The following is a 16739-nucleotide window of genomic DNA, read 5'->3' as shown; positions in this document are numbered from 1 at the left end:
TTTTTGCGCTACGGGTTCAAACGTGGGAATATTCAGAGCCAGCCTGGCAGTCGCGTTATGTAGCAGCTGTTTTTGTAACCCTGCATAAAGAGCATTGCCATAATCTAGTTTAGATAGAGCTAGGAAAGGTAACCAGGGTTTTGGCGGTGTCGGGTGGAATGTAAGGCAGCAGTTTCCTAATGAGTTTCAGAATATACCATACCGATGAGGAGAGATTATTTATTTGGATAACGAATCTGTAGAGCAATATCCCATTGATAAGTTGCTTCCAGACCAAACGTCAGCTGTGCATGCTGTAATCCAGCGGGATGCTTCTCAGCATATCATCACTATGGCCGTTGAACAAAAGAAGGAGGATTTTCTCATTGAAACATTGACAAGATGTGAGAGAACTGTCTAGTAGTTACCTGTGGTAAACACTGTGTTAAGAAACGCTACAGAAAGTGTTAAAAGTCTAGTAAAGACACAAGGTATAAAACCTAGAGTAGAATGCAGACATAAAGCTGCGCATCAGGCTACTCTTTCCATCCGAGGTAATGTGCCTTCGCTTCTTAGGAGGATCACACAACTCAAAACATAGTCATTAATCAAGGTGCCACTGTTGGACCACCGCTCAGAGTAAGAAAGCAAATGACCTGATACAGTTGGGGTTGCAGCCTCTCAGCGCGCTGCAGACTCCCAGATACTCCTCAATTGGGATTACCATTTTCAATCGGAAGAAATAGAGGGTTTCATCCAGCAACTAACTTCCAGAAAAAATATAGAAAAGGGACAAAATTGTCACTGAAGGCAAAATAATTTCCCATGTGGGCCTGTGCAGCGCTCTGGATCCAGCAGATAGACCATGCCGCCAAATCAACACCAGCATCGTTTTACATCACCTCACCTGGCTCCACATGTCTGTGTTCCACACCTTTTGGATCTACTAGTCAGTGGTATGCATTTGACCAGTCTGCATGTCTGTTAAGCCCTTGAAAAGTTTCAAAGGACACCAAACAGCCAAGCCCTTGGGTGTCCTTCAACATCAACAACATTCTAACACTAGCAACAAACATAGCGAGTCCCAGAAGGCAGGATTTCCAAGACACGCACTCTTTTCAATATTGAGCGCAACAACAACAAACCTAAAAAAAGACACTCCTTCCAGAGAGGAGGCTTTTGGAGAAACAGTTCAGGTTACGGTAGAGACTCCCACTCACGGCGAGCTTCCACTGCACCCAACAGTGCCTCAGTGCTGTTTGGTGAAAGGCTTAAGGACCATAGAGTAACTACTTACAAATGGATACACTGCTGCACAGCGTGGAGTACAGGCCTCTGCCATCAAATATACCTCCGCAAAATCAACTGGGAATATAGTCCAATGTTGCTGAAAGATATTCCTTACCCTTCTCAGCAAGGGCACAACAGAGGAGGCGCGTTACCTTAAAGAGGTCAGAGAGTGTCCTCATGTACTTTCCAATACCAGTTATGGACGACACTCTTCTTCCCTATAGGTCTACAATACCTTCCTGCAAACTAGTCAGTTCAAGATGACAGCATTACTGGAAGTGATACCGCTCTTGTAAGAAGGCAACTTATTAGGACAGGGGAAAACAGTAAGAAGAGGGACCTGAGTAATTGACAGATATTTATTGTATGTTTGAATTATAACTCCCTTCAATTACTATGATGCTGATTATCGTAAACGCACTGAAATGTATACGAAACAAGGAGCCACAAGAGAATATTTAAATCGCAATACAATCATGTATTCATACAACTTCATAGGTGCAAAGCGAATGTAGCAGTGCCTAATGACAAATGTGCAAACTCAAGAGAGCATATGTACAGATAAAGTCATTTAGAAATGACACATTTTTGGCCTACAATTTGGTTGTCTTAACTCTTTCATTTGCTCAACTCATTGGCCAAACCTCATACGTTTTTTTTAATTCCTCTTCACTGTAGCATAGAGCATTTTATTGGGCACTACATCTTTTGATTATAAAAAAAGACATCTTCAATTGTTTTTTCTCCAGTCAGCTTCCATTTCGGATGCCCCACATGTGATTGTGTCCTGATGATGGCATATTGATTTACTCTGCCGAGCTGAAACACTTTTCTGTACACAAGTGGCTCGTCAAATTGATTTCCTTTTGACGAAATGCTGATATACTATTTGCCCGATCTCCCCAAAAGCCTATATAGGAGTATGTATGCAGTTTATATGGGAGAAATGCACTATTTTTGAATGATTTTTGTGTCATAATTTTTTATGACACAAAAATGTGCAAATTCTTTTTTGGCATTGCAAACTACTCACTGGGCATTGCGTTGTTTTCTTTGCACCCACTATGACTGATTTTTTCTATACACAACAATGTCAGTCTTTTTAACAAAATAATCAAAATAATGGACTTATAAGATAAAATATATAATACAAAAACAGTTCAGGGCTCTTTTAATGATGCGCCGTTGCTTTTTTATGTACTGCTCCTGCAAGGGGGTAATTTACATACCCCAGTGCTCCTGAGTCCTCGCCAATACTTTTGCTTTAATGTAGATGCAAAGCATTATCAGTTCAGTGTTATCTTTCAGAATTAAATCAGCACCAACAGTTTTTACTAAATGCCTTGCTGTGATAGTGACCCATCTCCACCGCTTGCAAATTTAGGTTTACCCTTGACTAGAAGATTGGCTGGTAAAAAGGAAAGGTCATCCACAAAAAAACAATGCCCTAGCTTCATCAGTTAGGGTTCACCATTGTAAGGCAATTCCTCTTTTTGTATGGTCATCCCCGTTTTTGACTGATGGTGCTGGTTTATCACTCTGGGAAAGCACTAAGGCTGTTAACCAGACTTCAGTGCCAATGCCTGACCCTAAAGTGTATGTCGAATTAGCTGTACCCAACTGGAAATGGCTAATTACCCAACTGGAAATGGGTAACTTACCTGTAAGTCCCTAGTGAATGGTACCATAGTACCTATATGTTATAGGGGTACCCCAGGACTTGCAGCACTGATTGTGTCACCCTGGAGGTCCCCCTAGTAAAACGAATCCCACAGTCCGCCATTGCAAACTGATAGAGCAGTTGTGCACTGCTAGTCCGACTTTGCCGTTAAAAGCAATGGCAAAGCCATCACTTCCCCAGGACATGTGTGTAAGTCCTTTAGGGCCTACCTAGCCCTAAAGGCAAAGTGCAACATACGACACAGGTAGGATGTGTGCTTCACATGTCCTGACAGTAAGACATGCAAAACTATAGTTTTACTGTCAAAAGGCTTGGTTGCGCCTTTTACGATTGCAGCGGTACACACTGTCTCATCAACTGTGTTAACTTCTGGACAGTGCAACCAAAGTGGGTACTCCAAAGTATCAAACAACTTGTTACATTAAGCCTGACTGGTATCTCAAGTCGAAAATAATGTAACTTGCTGCAGTGTGCAACTTTAGCAAAGCTGCCACTTTGTTACCTTTAAAAGTCCCGTGCCTTCCCGGGCACACATGGAGCCTGCTCTACAAGACAGTTTTCTGCCATCTTAGAGAGACGTGCTAACGGCTCCCAGGAGGAGAACAATGAGGAATTGCAGGCAAGGGAGGTGTCACCTCCCTCCTGCAGGAAGCCACTTGGGTGTTAGCCCCAAAAGGCAGACTTCAAAGGTGAAGCCAACTTTGAAGGGCAGATGTGTAGCACCAGGGGGAGGTCTGCCCAATTGTTGAAGTAGGCAGGCTGGCACTGGAAGCAGAGAGGGGAACCCAGCTTCCAAACTGTTTCCCCCAGAGGTGTGTAGCCCTGAGGTAGCCACACCCCGTGGGTGGGCTAGGGAAGTCTGTAAACCGGGGGAGGGGCCTCACCTTCTTGGGTGTGAGCAGAATGGTGCATCCTGCCATCCGGCCAGTGCCACCCTGTATAGGAAGTGGCCACCAAGAAGGAGGGAACCTGGTAGTCTATTGGCTACCAACTGCATCCTGCCTTGAGGGCACTTTCCAAGCATAAAGAGGGAACCCAGACGCCAGACCCTAGATCCCAACCAACTCGGAAGAAAGATCGATGAAGGACTGCCCTGCTGCACCGAGCATCCAGCAAAGGAAGGCTGTACCAACGAGGACTGCACCTGGTGTATAGCGAAGAGGGAGACTGTACATGTTGTATACTGTTCAAGGAGAAGCTGTCCCCAGAGCCCAGTCAAGCCAAGAGAACACCAAGAGCCAGCTAACTGGCCTCTTGTCCGCAGCACAGGGACACAACAACTAAAGTAGTTTCTTCGGGGAAGTTGGTAGCCCAAACTCTTCACGTCGCTACCACTGCTGCCTCTCAGCACCCTGGACCAAGACCCGACACACAGAGCTGCATTCGAGATCGCTGAGCCCGGAGTGATGTTGGAGAGTTGCTGGGACCCTCAAAAGAGAAGTTATCGAACCAGGAATAATTGGATTGTGACTGTAACAACGTGTGACTGGTGGTCCAGTGGCGACTGGACTTCAGCCAGACTGGAGAGGACTTTGTGGGATGTTGACACAAGCACAACGCATATTCTGTTGGGATGAAAATACAATATTCTTGGGTGGAGCCTGTATTCTAATGCGGTGTGGGCTTTGGCTACATGATGACGTGCGATTCTCAAAATCGAAACCTACCATTAGTTTAAAAAAAAAAGTTTAATATTCAAAGCCAAGCACTAGAAATGCAGAGAATGTGAGTTTTGGAACACAAGTGGCAAACAGTGATTACACATAAGTAAAGCTTTTCTTACTTATGAGTAGGTAGTTATTGGTGCTCTTGTTTATTGTGCTAAGATCTTTCGATGATGGTTACCTGAAAGACCTTGTGCATTGCAAAAACGTGATTTCTTGTACTCCACTTGGATGCTAATGACAAGGTGAACTCGTCATGTATAATGGGAAAAGTCAAATGTCAGCATCCAAGTGGATATATACACACACAGAATGTTCTTGTGCATTGGTGTAACTGAGCTTCCTCTTACATTGTTAGTACCCAGGTTTTTTCAGCACAAATGTTTTATGGATTCACATGATGTGCCTATTGTTTCCATAGCTTGGTTGGGGTCTCAGCAGACTCCGCCTTCAATCTCTGAGGGCTTTTTTTCTGTTTTAAAGGCAGGGTTGTTTTTATGCAGTTTTTAAAATTTGGCTAGCGCAGCACCTGCTGTGACTCCACGGGATGGAACATCAAGTGTTTATTAAACACGTTTTTAAATGTAAAACACACATAAATCATTGTGGTTCCAAGAAAATAAGTGAAAACACACATTGTCTACATACATCCACAAGAAGAGATCACCAAATGGCATTCTGTTCTTACAGGACCAAAACATGTATTTGTTTTCTAGTCATTCTCAAATGGCCATTGAAATTAGACCATGCATCTTGATTTGAATCTAGATTGAATGGTCAAAAAGTGAAACCGTATGTGAGAACATGTGTACTCTAAAATATAAAATGCCAAAAGTTAAGAAAAAAGTGACGAAGAAAAATATTAAATAAGAAATAAAAAATATTAACTATAATTACATTGTGGTCTCCTAACAGCTACTTTTAACCACTGAGATCCCTAAACCTACACCTAAATGTAATCCTTAACTACAGTTTATTCTTGGCCATAACTCCAGACCCTAAGCATCTATGTAACCCCATCACCAATCCTAATCTCAACCCTTTTCCTTACGCCTAACTTTGTGCTTCCCCATGCCTAAACCTATCCCCTCAGTCCTACCCATAGCCTATATTGTGTCACTTTTCCTCACAGTAGTTTCAGAACGTTCTAGCGCCTTATTTGTAATCCAATTTCTATTTCGAATCCCATCCTATCTGTTGCTCTAACGTGAATGTTTTTAATTTTGTCAAACATCTTTCCCCATATCTAGTTTTCACTTAAGTTACAATTACATTTCAATAACGTAAACGCTTCCTCACCATCTGAACAACAACTGGTATGTTACTTGTTACATCTGCAAAAAGCACATTTAGCATACACATCTGTACGTCTTCATTTGGCAGCAATCACAGCATACCTACGAAACTGAAAACACTTTTCTGGATACCTGTCATAAAGGCGTTCATGGAGGGACTTAAGAGTCATTCCACCGTGTACAACTCCTGTACCAACGTGAAACCTGAACATTGAGTTAACAAGACTAATGTCCACACCATTTGAAACAATTCACAAATACAAAATACAGTTCTTAACATGGAAAGTGGCATTCCTTGTGGCCATTACATCGCTATGAAGAGTCAGCGAAATACATGCACTGACTATTGAGGAACCTTAGTTTTAGGTATCCCAAGACAAGGTTTGTCGATGCACAAACCCAAAGATTCTACCAAAGGTCATATCACCTTTCCATTTAAAACAAACATTGGATTTACCTGTTCTCTTTCCAAAACTAGAATTGGTTGGAGAAAGAGCATTACAAACACTAGATATAAAACATGCCCTCATGTACTATGTGGAAAGAACAAAACCTTCATGAAAACACAGCAACTATTTGTAGCTTTTTCGAGTCCACGAAAAGGCAATCCAATCTCAAAAGCTGGAATCGCTAGATATATAGTAAAATGTATACAAATTTGCTACATCAAAGCAAAACGAACACTAACTACAATGCCAAGACTTCATTCAACATGAAAAAAGGCAGCATCAATGACATTTTTGGGAAATGTCCCACTAACAGACATTTGTAAAGTGGCAACATGTACAAACCCACACACTTTTACCAAGCACTATTTTATAGATGTGCAAGTCAGACAAGGCTCAGGCGGGATAAATAGTTCTACGCACATTTTTTCAAGCAAATGTACCATCTGCCTAAAGCCACCACGAGAGGAGTACTGATTTATAGTTTATGCATAACATGTGTATCTGCAGCTAACACATGCTACTAATATGAATGAGTATGTTACTTACCCTGTAAGCATCTATTCGCATCAAGTAGTGCTGCACATTCACATGCACCCTCCCGCCAAATATTAGATGGTGACTGAAATACACAGAACTTTCAGCATGTTCAGCAGCAAAATCTAACTTAGCAGACAAAATCCTCACTTCCCATATGGCAGGGAAAAACCTTGCAATCTAACAGAGGAGCCATTGAACATGCACAATAATGCGAGGAGGAGATAGAACGCTGACCATAAACTTTACTATAGAAAACAACTTTCAGAGACCAGGCTCAACACAAAACTTGATGGCAGGAATGTGCATAGCATGTGAATCTGCAACACTACACGCTACGCATAGATGCTTACAGGGTAAGTAATATACTCCATTGTCACGCACAACCGTTTCATCTTAGATTATAAAAGTTCATTCAGAAGTATTTTTTTTAAGTGATAGTTTTCAAACATGAATTTAGAATCATTCATGCATCATCCCATCCGCACCACAATGCCAATAGTGACCTAAGAGGCGAGTAGGTTATGTACACCCTTTGGATGGCCTGGGTGCTACTATACATGGGCACCATTATAATGTATTAAATTGAGCACAGCGTGCATCCTGAAATCATGTATTTCAATGTCCTTGTGTATGTGACATTGAAAAAAAAGGAGGAAAAGTGACATAAAACAGATTCCTAGATGTAAATGTTTTTCTTCCCATTCACACACCTTACATCGCCACCTCTACACCTCAGCTCCTCCAATTACCACTCTGCTGGCATCAGTGTGGCCCTTAGTTACACCACAGACCAAACTTTTTGGCCCCTGGAAAAACGTTTGTGAGTATCCACGTGCTAGATGATAGCAATATGTACAGCTTACAAATCTATAATTGTATTAAACCACAAACTAATCAAATTGCATTTTTACCTTGTGCATTATGTGTAAACAACTCATACATTGCAGGTGCATGAGGCTCTTAATCGGTTTGTACATTACATAAGGTGAAATTTTGTATGCGTTGAAGGTAAATAAATGCTTTCTTCAGCATTGTTGAGTAAATGGATTTTTATTCTGCTGTTGGTAACTGGATTGCCTTATGAATTTGAGTTCAATAGAATTCCTCATATGTTGTGGGTAAATGAGTGACATTTTGCGTTGTGAATAGCTAGATTTTGATAGTGGCTACCCCATGAACTGTGGACATCCGGGTTTCCTAGTGCACTGAAGGTGATTTGATTTCTCATTTTTAATCCACACAGGCCATTCTGGAAACACCGGACCGACAGCTAACCCTGAATGAGATCTACAACTGGTTCACGCGCATGTTTGCATATTTCCGGCGGAACACTGCAACCTGGAAGGTGAGTTGGTTCACCTTTATCTGCTGCTCTGACAACAGCATGACTCCATGATCTGTAAAACACCTTCAAGTTCAAGTTCAAGTTCAGGTATTTGTATAGCGCACTACTCACCCAGAGAGTCTCAAGGCGCTTGAGGAGATGATCGGTGCATTACTTATCGAAAAGCCAGGTTTTTAGTTTTCTGAATGAGAGGTGGTTCTGTGTAAGACGAAGGTGAGCAGGGAGAGAGTTCCAAGTCTTGGCTGCTAAGTAGGAGAAGGATCTTCCTCCCATGGTGGATCTATGGATGCGCGGAATTGCTGCGAGGGCTTGATTGGATGATCGTAGTTGGCGGGTGGGTGTGTAGAAGGATAGTCGTGTGTTGAGGCATTCTGGTCCTAGGTCGTAGAGGGCTTTGTGTGCGTGGGTGAGGAGACGGAATGTGATTCTCTTTGTCTTCAAGAGGATGTGGCCTTATGGCTAGAGCGGTCGACTTCGAAGCTGGGGAACCTGGTGCGAGTCTCAGCAGGGACGCTCATCATCATGTGAATTTGAGCAAATCACTTAATCTAGCCGTACCTTATTAAAAAATGAATGTGTCCATCTGTAATGCAATTGGTGCTCATGTAAAGCGCTCTGATACCATCAGGTCAAGTTCGTACTATATAAAACTCCACGGGCGGGGGGAGTGAACCCTTAACCCTTCTTATGGCGCGCATTCATAGCTTCTCTGGGCGTTTTCCCATATCGCTTTCCCAAGGGGTCTGTCAGACCAACGAGTGGGGGATCCCTTTTTTGGGCTTTTTATACACCATTGGTAATGTGTGAACTCGGCTAAAGACACCGGAACGCCAGGGTGAAAGTGAAGAATACGCTAAAAAAGTGCAGCTAACACATGCTACTAATATGAATCAGTATGTTTGTGGACTTCTTTGCCTCCAATCTGATGGTCTCCTGGTTGCAGATGTGCTCTGATGTCTCTAAAGGGAGGCCAGATGAGACCTGTGCCCTAGCTTTGTCTGTCCTGCCTTTCTGTCTCCCCGCCATCCCCAGCTTCCATGGGCCTCACTACCAAAGCTATTGGAAGTTCCAGAAGGCAGCACTGAAATGAAAACAGACACTTCACCTTGCCACACACATTAATTTGTTCACCATCTTTCACTGCAAAGCAACGTTTTGCTTACAATGTTGAAATCTGGCTTTGTATGTATGTGTTTAGAATTGTATATCTATGTAAATACTCATATACAGATTTATACACACATACGTACGACGTAAGATTCAAATATAGCTTGTTGAAACCTGAGATTTATGTATATGAATATATGTGAGTTTGTGTGTGTATATATATAAATATATGTATATATACATATACATACACACACACGTGTATTGATCTATAGTTACACACATGCTTAGCACACTCCTGCCATCTAGTGTTGGGATCGGGTGTCTGCCAGTTGTCTTTTCTCAAAGGAAATTCTTAGCTCTAACTGACAAAGGCGGTTGCCGAAACGCGTCTACGAGTGTGTTTGTCTAAATAAAACAATTTTGGACTTGTCCCTGTGAGTGCTGCGTACCTCTATAGCTTTGGTCTGTAGGTGACCAGCGTGGTGTCCGTCACCCGCTTTAGCAGCTCCCGGTCGCAAGTGAGGGGGAGCTGACGGAGAAACTAGCCTGCAAAGTATATATATATATATATGTATATATACATATACATACACACACACGTGTATTGATCTATAGTTACACACATGCTTAGCACACTCCTGCCATCTAGTGTTGGGATCGGGTGTCTGCCAGTTGTCTTTTCTCAAAGGAAGTTCTTAGATGCAGTTTGACTCCTCTAAATGTACATTGCGCATGGGCACCGACTCCAAGTTAAATTGTTTTTTTTCTACTATCTGGTTCAGAAGTGCACTGAGTGGGCTTCATGTGTCAACGTGTTCCCTCTGCATCTATCGCTTTATAAATTGTTCCTAGCTGGTACAACCACATCAGGCCTGGCTTCAGAGCCACAGTCAGGGGCAGAAGACTCTTCTTCACGTGGAGTCCTCTCAGAGAATGACCACGGGTTCTGGAACGATCCCCATTCCATTACTGTACTTTAAGCTGCGCGAAGTACCCGTAGAACAATCACCACCAGGTCTACAATCTCTGCTTGTCGCCTGACCACAGTGATGTAAGTTGCTCAGCAGGCCTAGCATTCAGATCCAAGAAACCCTTCCATGTCGATGGAAGCTTCTGTGGGCAGTTGGGCACATACCATGCAGTGAAAAGACATCTCTGGCGAAGAAGATCTTCAGTCTACAGCACCCATGAAAAGGAGGCTTCAGTACCATTGTGGCTTATCCTGGCACAAAGACCAGCAAGCTTGCAGCCCAACGGATCAGATGACAAGCTAGCTACCACGTCTGGGAGGAGACCGCTATTCAATCTATGCTAAGCATCTGTATCTACATTCACAAATGCTATGAATAGAAAATGGTACTTACCCTGTAAACATCTGTTCATAAGATGTAGTGCTGTAGATTTTACCTGCGTTGTGGCTCAAGTTGATGCTTGTGTTAATGTCTCTAGAGGTATTGTGGCTCATCCAATGTGCAGCATTTATTCGCATTGAAAAAGACTTTACCTTTCGACATGATTTCCGCCCCCATTTTGCGGTATTGCTCAGGGAGATGTTTGAGGAGATCCTCCATCTCCTCAAATTTTGCTCTTTGATATCTGGAAAGGGGAGCTACTGAACTGGCAAATGGCAAGCAAGTAGCAGCTGCTACTCCAACCCTCTTGCCTGCCACATTATTCTTTTACTCCTCTTGTCAGGAGGAGAGGCATCACCTGTGGCCTGGGTGGAGGGACGTTTGCGAGTAGTGTGTACCACAAAGGAGTCTAGTGGAACTTGCCCCTTGATGTATGTGGCGTTCTTGGGGGGTGGATTGACCTTCATTTCCACCCCTAGGGAGACCACTTTAGCTCATTTTGGAAAAAGATCCACCCCCCCAGTTGGCTCATATAAGATTCCTTGCCAAGGGCGAGTAACACTGTCCAGCTTAAGGATTCCTTAGTTATTGGTGCTAATTGGAAATTACCAACATCATGTAATTAATTAACTGTGCTACAAGAAGGACAGCATACAACATGAAATTTGCCTCAACCACTCTTACTTGAACGAAAAAACGTTTTTAGGTTAGAAAAATATTTATTACATCCCAACCAGGCATGCCTATTCAATGCCAATTATTTTTAAATCTTAGAAACATATTTTAACATCAATAGACAGAAGTAAGGACTATACATTCAATTTATATACAAATGGTTTGATACACATAGAATCAAACAGTGTCAAAATGATATTTAAATATCCAACATCCTACAAAGAAATTAATACATAACAATAAACAAATATCACATACAAATAGAATCAATGTATGAAAAAATCAAAAGAATGCGAATAGAGAACAACTGAATGACTCAAAATTGATAATATCTGAACTGGCCAAGCCTAATGTTGTTTATTGATAATGCTCTATTTCACCAAAGCTGCAGAAGGTATAGTCCTTATTTTTCTGTCTATTGATGTTAAAATATATTTCTATGATTTAAAAATAATTGGCATTGAATAGGCATGCCTGGTTGGGATGTAATAAATATTTTTCTAACCTAAAAACGTTTTTACGTTCAAGTAAGAGTGGTTGAGGCAATTTTCATGTTGTATGCTTAATAAGGGTCTAGCCTTAACCACGTTTTCATAGACCTATCTCCTTTGGGTTCCAACAAGAAGGACAGCAGCATTCCTCATAATGGACTGTGTACCACACTTTCAGTTTTTATGTAGATCCGTCGTAATATTTGTGTTCATATTTTGTGGCATTTAACGGTATCCCACGGTCGGACTGGGGAAAAAAAAAAATATGCCTGGTCATCAAAATAAAAGTGGCCCCATTAGTTCATATGATAGCTAATAAAATGGCCCACATGTGTCAATCAGGCCAGTTTTGAACGTGTAGAGACACGCTGTGTGGTTATTTTGAAAGGTATGGAAGACTGTATGCCTTTGTGTTTGCTGCACGCAATGTTTGTGGTAATATCAGGGCAATCAGTTAAAACTGCTCACTTGCCCATAAAACAGGCCCAAAAACTGCAAGAAAAAAAACTGCCCCAACACTGATCTGTTAAACCAGAGCGTCAGACACTGCCTGATTGCCCTATAGGCCAGTCTGACCCTGACGTTATACCCATGCTTTTGCTTCAGCTTTCCCCCAGGACAGGTCCGGTCACCCTGCCCTTCTGCCCCCTGGCATCATTGTGTTACGTCATATAATGGGGTGCCTGTCAGGAAGGGGACGTAGGTGGTTGGGTCTGCTAGATGGTCTGACAACACAACACCTCTTTGTTGACTGGTGAGTTTTTTTGTTTTGTTTTTTTGTGGCCCTCATTTGACCTTATAAATTGCTGTTAATGTTTTAGCGTAACGAATTAGTCTCTCATCACGGAGCCAGGCTCGGAATGGAAAGAGCCCCCAGAGGCCATCTCTCTGAAATTGGGGTCATTCTCATTTGCATAGCAGGAGCCCGCGCGCCGTAATGCAGGGAAATGTATTCAAAGGCGGCGGCCGGTGTGATTACGCTCTTTGTAATTATAGCTCAGAGAGATTCCTCGCCATCCCCCGGCCTCCCTCCTGGATTAGCGAGCCAGTCGGAAAAATACACAGCGTTTAATTAGAGGCAAATTAAAATTGGTAATGAAATCGGGGCAGCATCAAACCGCGGTGTGAAAAGGAGGAAGAATTGTGGCCCCCTCGGGCATGGCTGCCTGTCTGTCCTTTTCTCCAGTGTGCCCCAGGGCACTGCTGTCTGTCTGCCCTTCTCTCTAGTGATTCCGAGGGCACGGCTGTCTGTCTGTCCGTCCTCTCTGGTGTTTCACTATACCAAGGGTTCTTCTTTCCAGTGACTCACAGGCACTCCTGCTGCCTGTCCTCTCTCCCTGCACGACTGTCTGTCCGTCCGTCCTCTCTCCGGTGTTCTTCTTTCCAGTGACTCACAGGGCACTACTGCTGCATGTCCTCTCTCCCTGCACGACTGTCTGTCCGTCCGTCCTCTCTCCGGTGTTCTTCTTTCCAGTGACTCACAGGCACTCCTGCTGCCTGTTCTCTCTCCTTGCACGACTGTCTGTCCGTCCGTCCTCTCTCCGGTGTTCTTCTTTCCAGTGACTCACAGGCACTCCTGCTGCCTGTCCTCTCTCTTTGCACGGCTGTCGGTCCATTTCTCCAGTGCCTGTCAGAGCCCGGCTCTCTCTGGTGCCTCTTAGTGCAGTGATGCCTTGCACGTGTGTCTGACTGCCTCAAGTACCCTGTGCAGTGAGCACTGCTGTCTGAGGACCCTTGTATCTGTATCCCTCCCATGCCTCCGAGGACACGTTGGTATCTGCCCATCTGTTGCCTACCCCTCAGGTCACGAAAGATGCCATCTATCAGTGGCCTCTCAGAAACTGATGTCTGTCTCTCTATCCCCACTGCTACCTCCCAAGGCACTCATGTTTGACCATGTTGTCTGCATCTTGGCAATGTTGATTAATTTACATGGTGTTTGAAGGCACTGCTGCTGAATACACATATCCCTGGTCAGGATGCCTTTCTATTTCTTGGATGTCTTCTAGGGCAATGTTGTGTGGCCATCGCTCCTGTAGCTGACAGCGACCTTCCACATCATTGCTTGTCCATCTGCTCTGTCTGTCCCTATGCCCGGATGTCTGTCCATTCCTATGGAATCTCTCTATTGGCAGCGCTCTCTGCTGCCTTCTAGGTCACTTTCACCTCTCCATCCCTACTCTGGCTCCGATGGCACTGCTGTCCTTCTCACTCGCCAGTGTCTCACAGGGCTGCTGCGAGGGTGCAAGGGAAGAGGGGGGGGGCGGGGAGATGTAAGCTGAGCTAGAGGTCTGTCTTGTCATCAAGAGCAAAATCATGAGCCAAGGCGTCAGAACAGGTAAATCAAGCAACAAATATGATAATGACTAGAAACTCTAATACAATCTTTTCAACATTTCTCTGTGTCACAATAAAGTACATTTGGGTATATCACTGAATGGAGGGACATTTATTGAAAGTTATATGTTTAAACAAAACATTCAAGAAGTCCGCATGCCCTATTGGTAGTGCCACAAATTACACAAAATATCACTGTATTTTCTCTCTCTTTATAGCTTATATTGTTATTAAATGTAAAGAAAAATGATTTTATATAACCATGTACAGCAGAGGTGTTTGTAAAGCACAGATCCTGCACTGAAATGGTTCAATGTGCTCTAAAACTGGATGGTTAAGGAAAATGATACATAGCGAAGTAAAGCGATGGACTGTAGATCACACAATATGTTCAAGTTGGGAGGCCAGGATTTGATTCCAGGATTGCATATGGCATATTGTGCATATGTTTCCACAGACACAGAAGATTAAACACAGATAGAACATGCCCATCTGAAATCAAGTTGCACTTTCCAGGCATTTTGAGTGCTGTAATTTAAAACGAATCCTCTCTTGGGGCTTTGAGACCCCTTCCTTTTGCAATTGTTTTTTTATTGCGGTCATTTAGGTATTGTGCCTCTCCTAAAATTATTCTTTTTCTCAAGCCAGGCGAGCCATCAGAAACATGAATATAAAAAAAACTTAATTTCCTTCCCTCTCCAGGCTCACCTGGCTTAACAAACCGGCAGAATTTAGTGGCTCAACACGTCATAATTAAATAGTTAACAAAAAATGTCTCTGAGCCCCCACAGCGTTTGTGCCTCCAATAACAATGCTTCGAGGAGACTTGGGCGAAATGCAGCATGTCTACAGTGAAACATGGTCTGCCTGCCACTGTATTGACACTTAAATGAAGAGATTAAAGGGACATTAGGCGGGAATGAGATAATCGGAGTCTCTCATTGACTAAGTCCAACGCTATTAATAAAACGTGCACATGGCAAGATTTTAAAGTTAAGAACGTTGTGGATTTGTTAAAAATTGTATCATTACAAAGAGCAAAAATATTAATTAATAAATCAAACTAATCAACGTAATTATAACTATCTAAATACATTTGCAAAATAGACTGACAGAATCCGTCTCCCAAGAAAGCCCAAAAGATCACAACATCTCTCCTCCAAAGTAACACGCCTTTATAATGTTTCAGGGATAGAAGGCACACTCATTTTCATAGCGTGATGTGATGTCATGAAATACAAGTGATTCATTCATGGTGGGCAATATTGCACCTTCGATGGGGTGATATGCACACCGGGCCCTGGCCTTTTCAGGCAGGCATCCTTCACCTACAAGACAAGGGGCCTACTGGAGAGTAATGGTGCGGCCCTTCCAAACCAAGGAATGAATGGCTTATATAAAATACGCACTGATTTTACTAATGATTGCTGCAACACGTTTATCAAAACTTCCTTTTTATATTTTAAGGTGGTAAGATTTTAAATTATATAGCATGTTTACATGTGTAGTTTGTACGGTGAAACATGATTTGCACACATACACTGTGATAATAATTCGTAGTAATTAATCTACTGCTGAAATAGGTGCATGCAGGTGTCTTTTTCTGGATTTGCAAGTATTTATATTGATATTGAACCTACAGGGAGTGATGTGCAAATGGGCTTTCTCATTGGTGTTGTCAAAGTCAAATGGTAATTATTGGTACTGGGATAGGCTTTAATGTCAGTGCTTGACAGTTGCTTATACAGGGGTCTCAAGGAGCACTTGGGTTGCTTTTTGCGGCACGGTACGTATCAGACGCTTCTTGATAGTTAACGTGTCTCAAGAAAGAGCGGTAAAAGACACATTCTTTTACACTACTATTTAAAATGTGTTTTTTTTCTATAGTTTTATATCCACAGTCTGCATACTATGCAGAAATCTCCCAGATTTATTTGTAAAGCCCTGCATGAAAAACCAACCTTGACTTAAACTTTAAATTTGTTCTTCCCATATTGATTTTGAATGAATCGCTTCTTCCGTTCTACTTTCTGCATGCCTCCTGTATATATAGACAACTCTAAATGAGTTGCCTATCTTAATCTCTCTTTCCTTGAAACCATATCCCTGTAACCTGTTCTATTAGGCTTCTCACATAATCCCTTCCAATGATCACACCTACGTCATTGATGTACGATAAAGAAACTCGAGTAAATACATGAAAACCTTTCTTTCTGAGCACAAGGCTAAGTCCAATAACCAATGGACTGACCAGTAACTTTGGGCTCCCGAGTAGCATGCTACTCCTCAAAAAGTGCTTTAAAGCCTCATCAGGGGCGGTAAGCTCTATACGTATGCAGTTTCAGTAAATCTTTGATTATTGCGTAAAACACCCCTAGTAACACCTAAAGCATCCTATTGTTTTAAGCCGTAAATAATTAATTAAGGAGATAAAATCACACATTATGAAATACAGGAATACATTAACTTGTTCAACTACAGCAGAGCTCGTCTAAGTAGCCTTGGACTTGTCCAGAAATACACACCTCCTATCC

General features: G+C 42.6%; 1 protein-coding gene across 3 annotated transcripts in view; it reads left to right on the top strand.

Annotated features, from left to right (window-relative positions):
* The window catches only part of FOXP4 (forkhead box P4), a 305849-nt gene that overhangs the window by 267450 nt on the left and 21660 nt on the right, over positions 1-16739 (top strand). For all 3 annotated transcript variants that reach the window (XM_086923539.1, XM_086923540.1, XM_086923537.1), the window contains exon 13: positions 8139-8240. In XM_086923539.1, coding sequence (XP_086779665.1) covers positions 8139-8240 — 102 coding nt within the window. The remainder of the gene's footprint in view (positions 1-8138; positions 8241-16739) is intronic.

This window comes from Lissotriton vulgaris, chromosome 5, assembly GCF_964263255.1.
Source record: "Lissotriton vulgaris chromosome 5, aLisVul1.2, whole genome shotgun sequence".
In the NCBI taxonomy this organism is placed as follows: domain Eukaryota; kingdom Metazoa; phylum Chordata; class Amphibia; order Caudata; family Salamandridae; genus Lissotriton; species Lissotriton vulgaris.
Note: the sequence above shows the minus strand (reverse complement) of the source record. Positions and strands in the feature narration are given on the sequence as shown.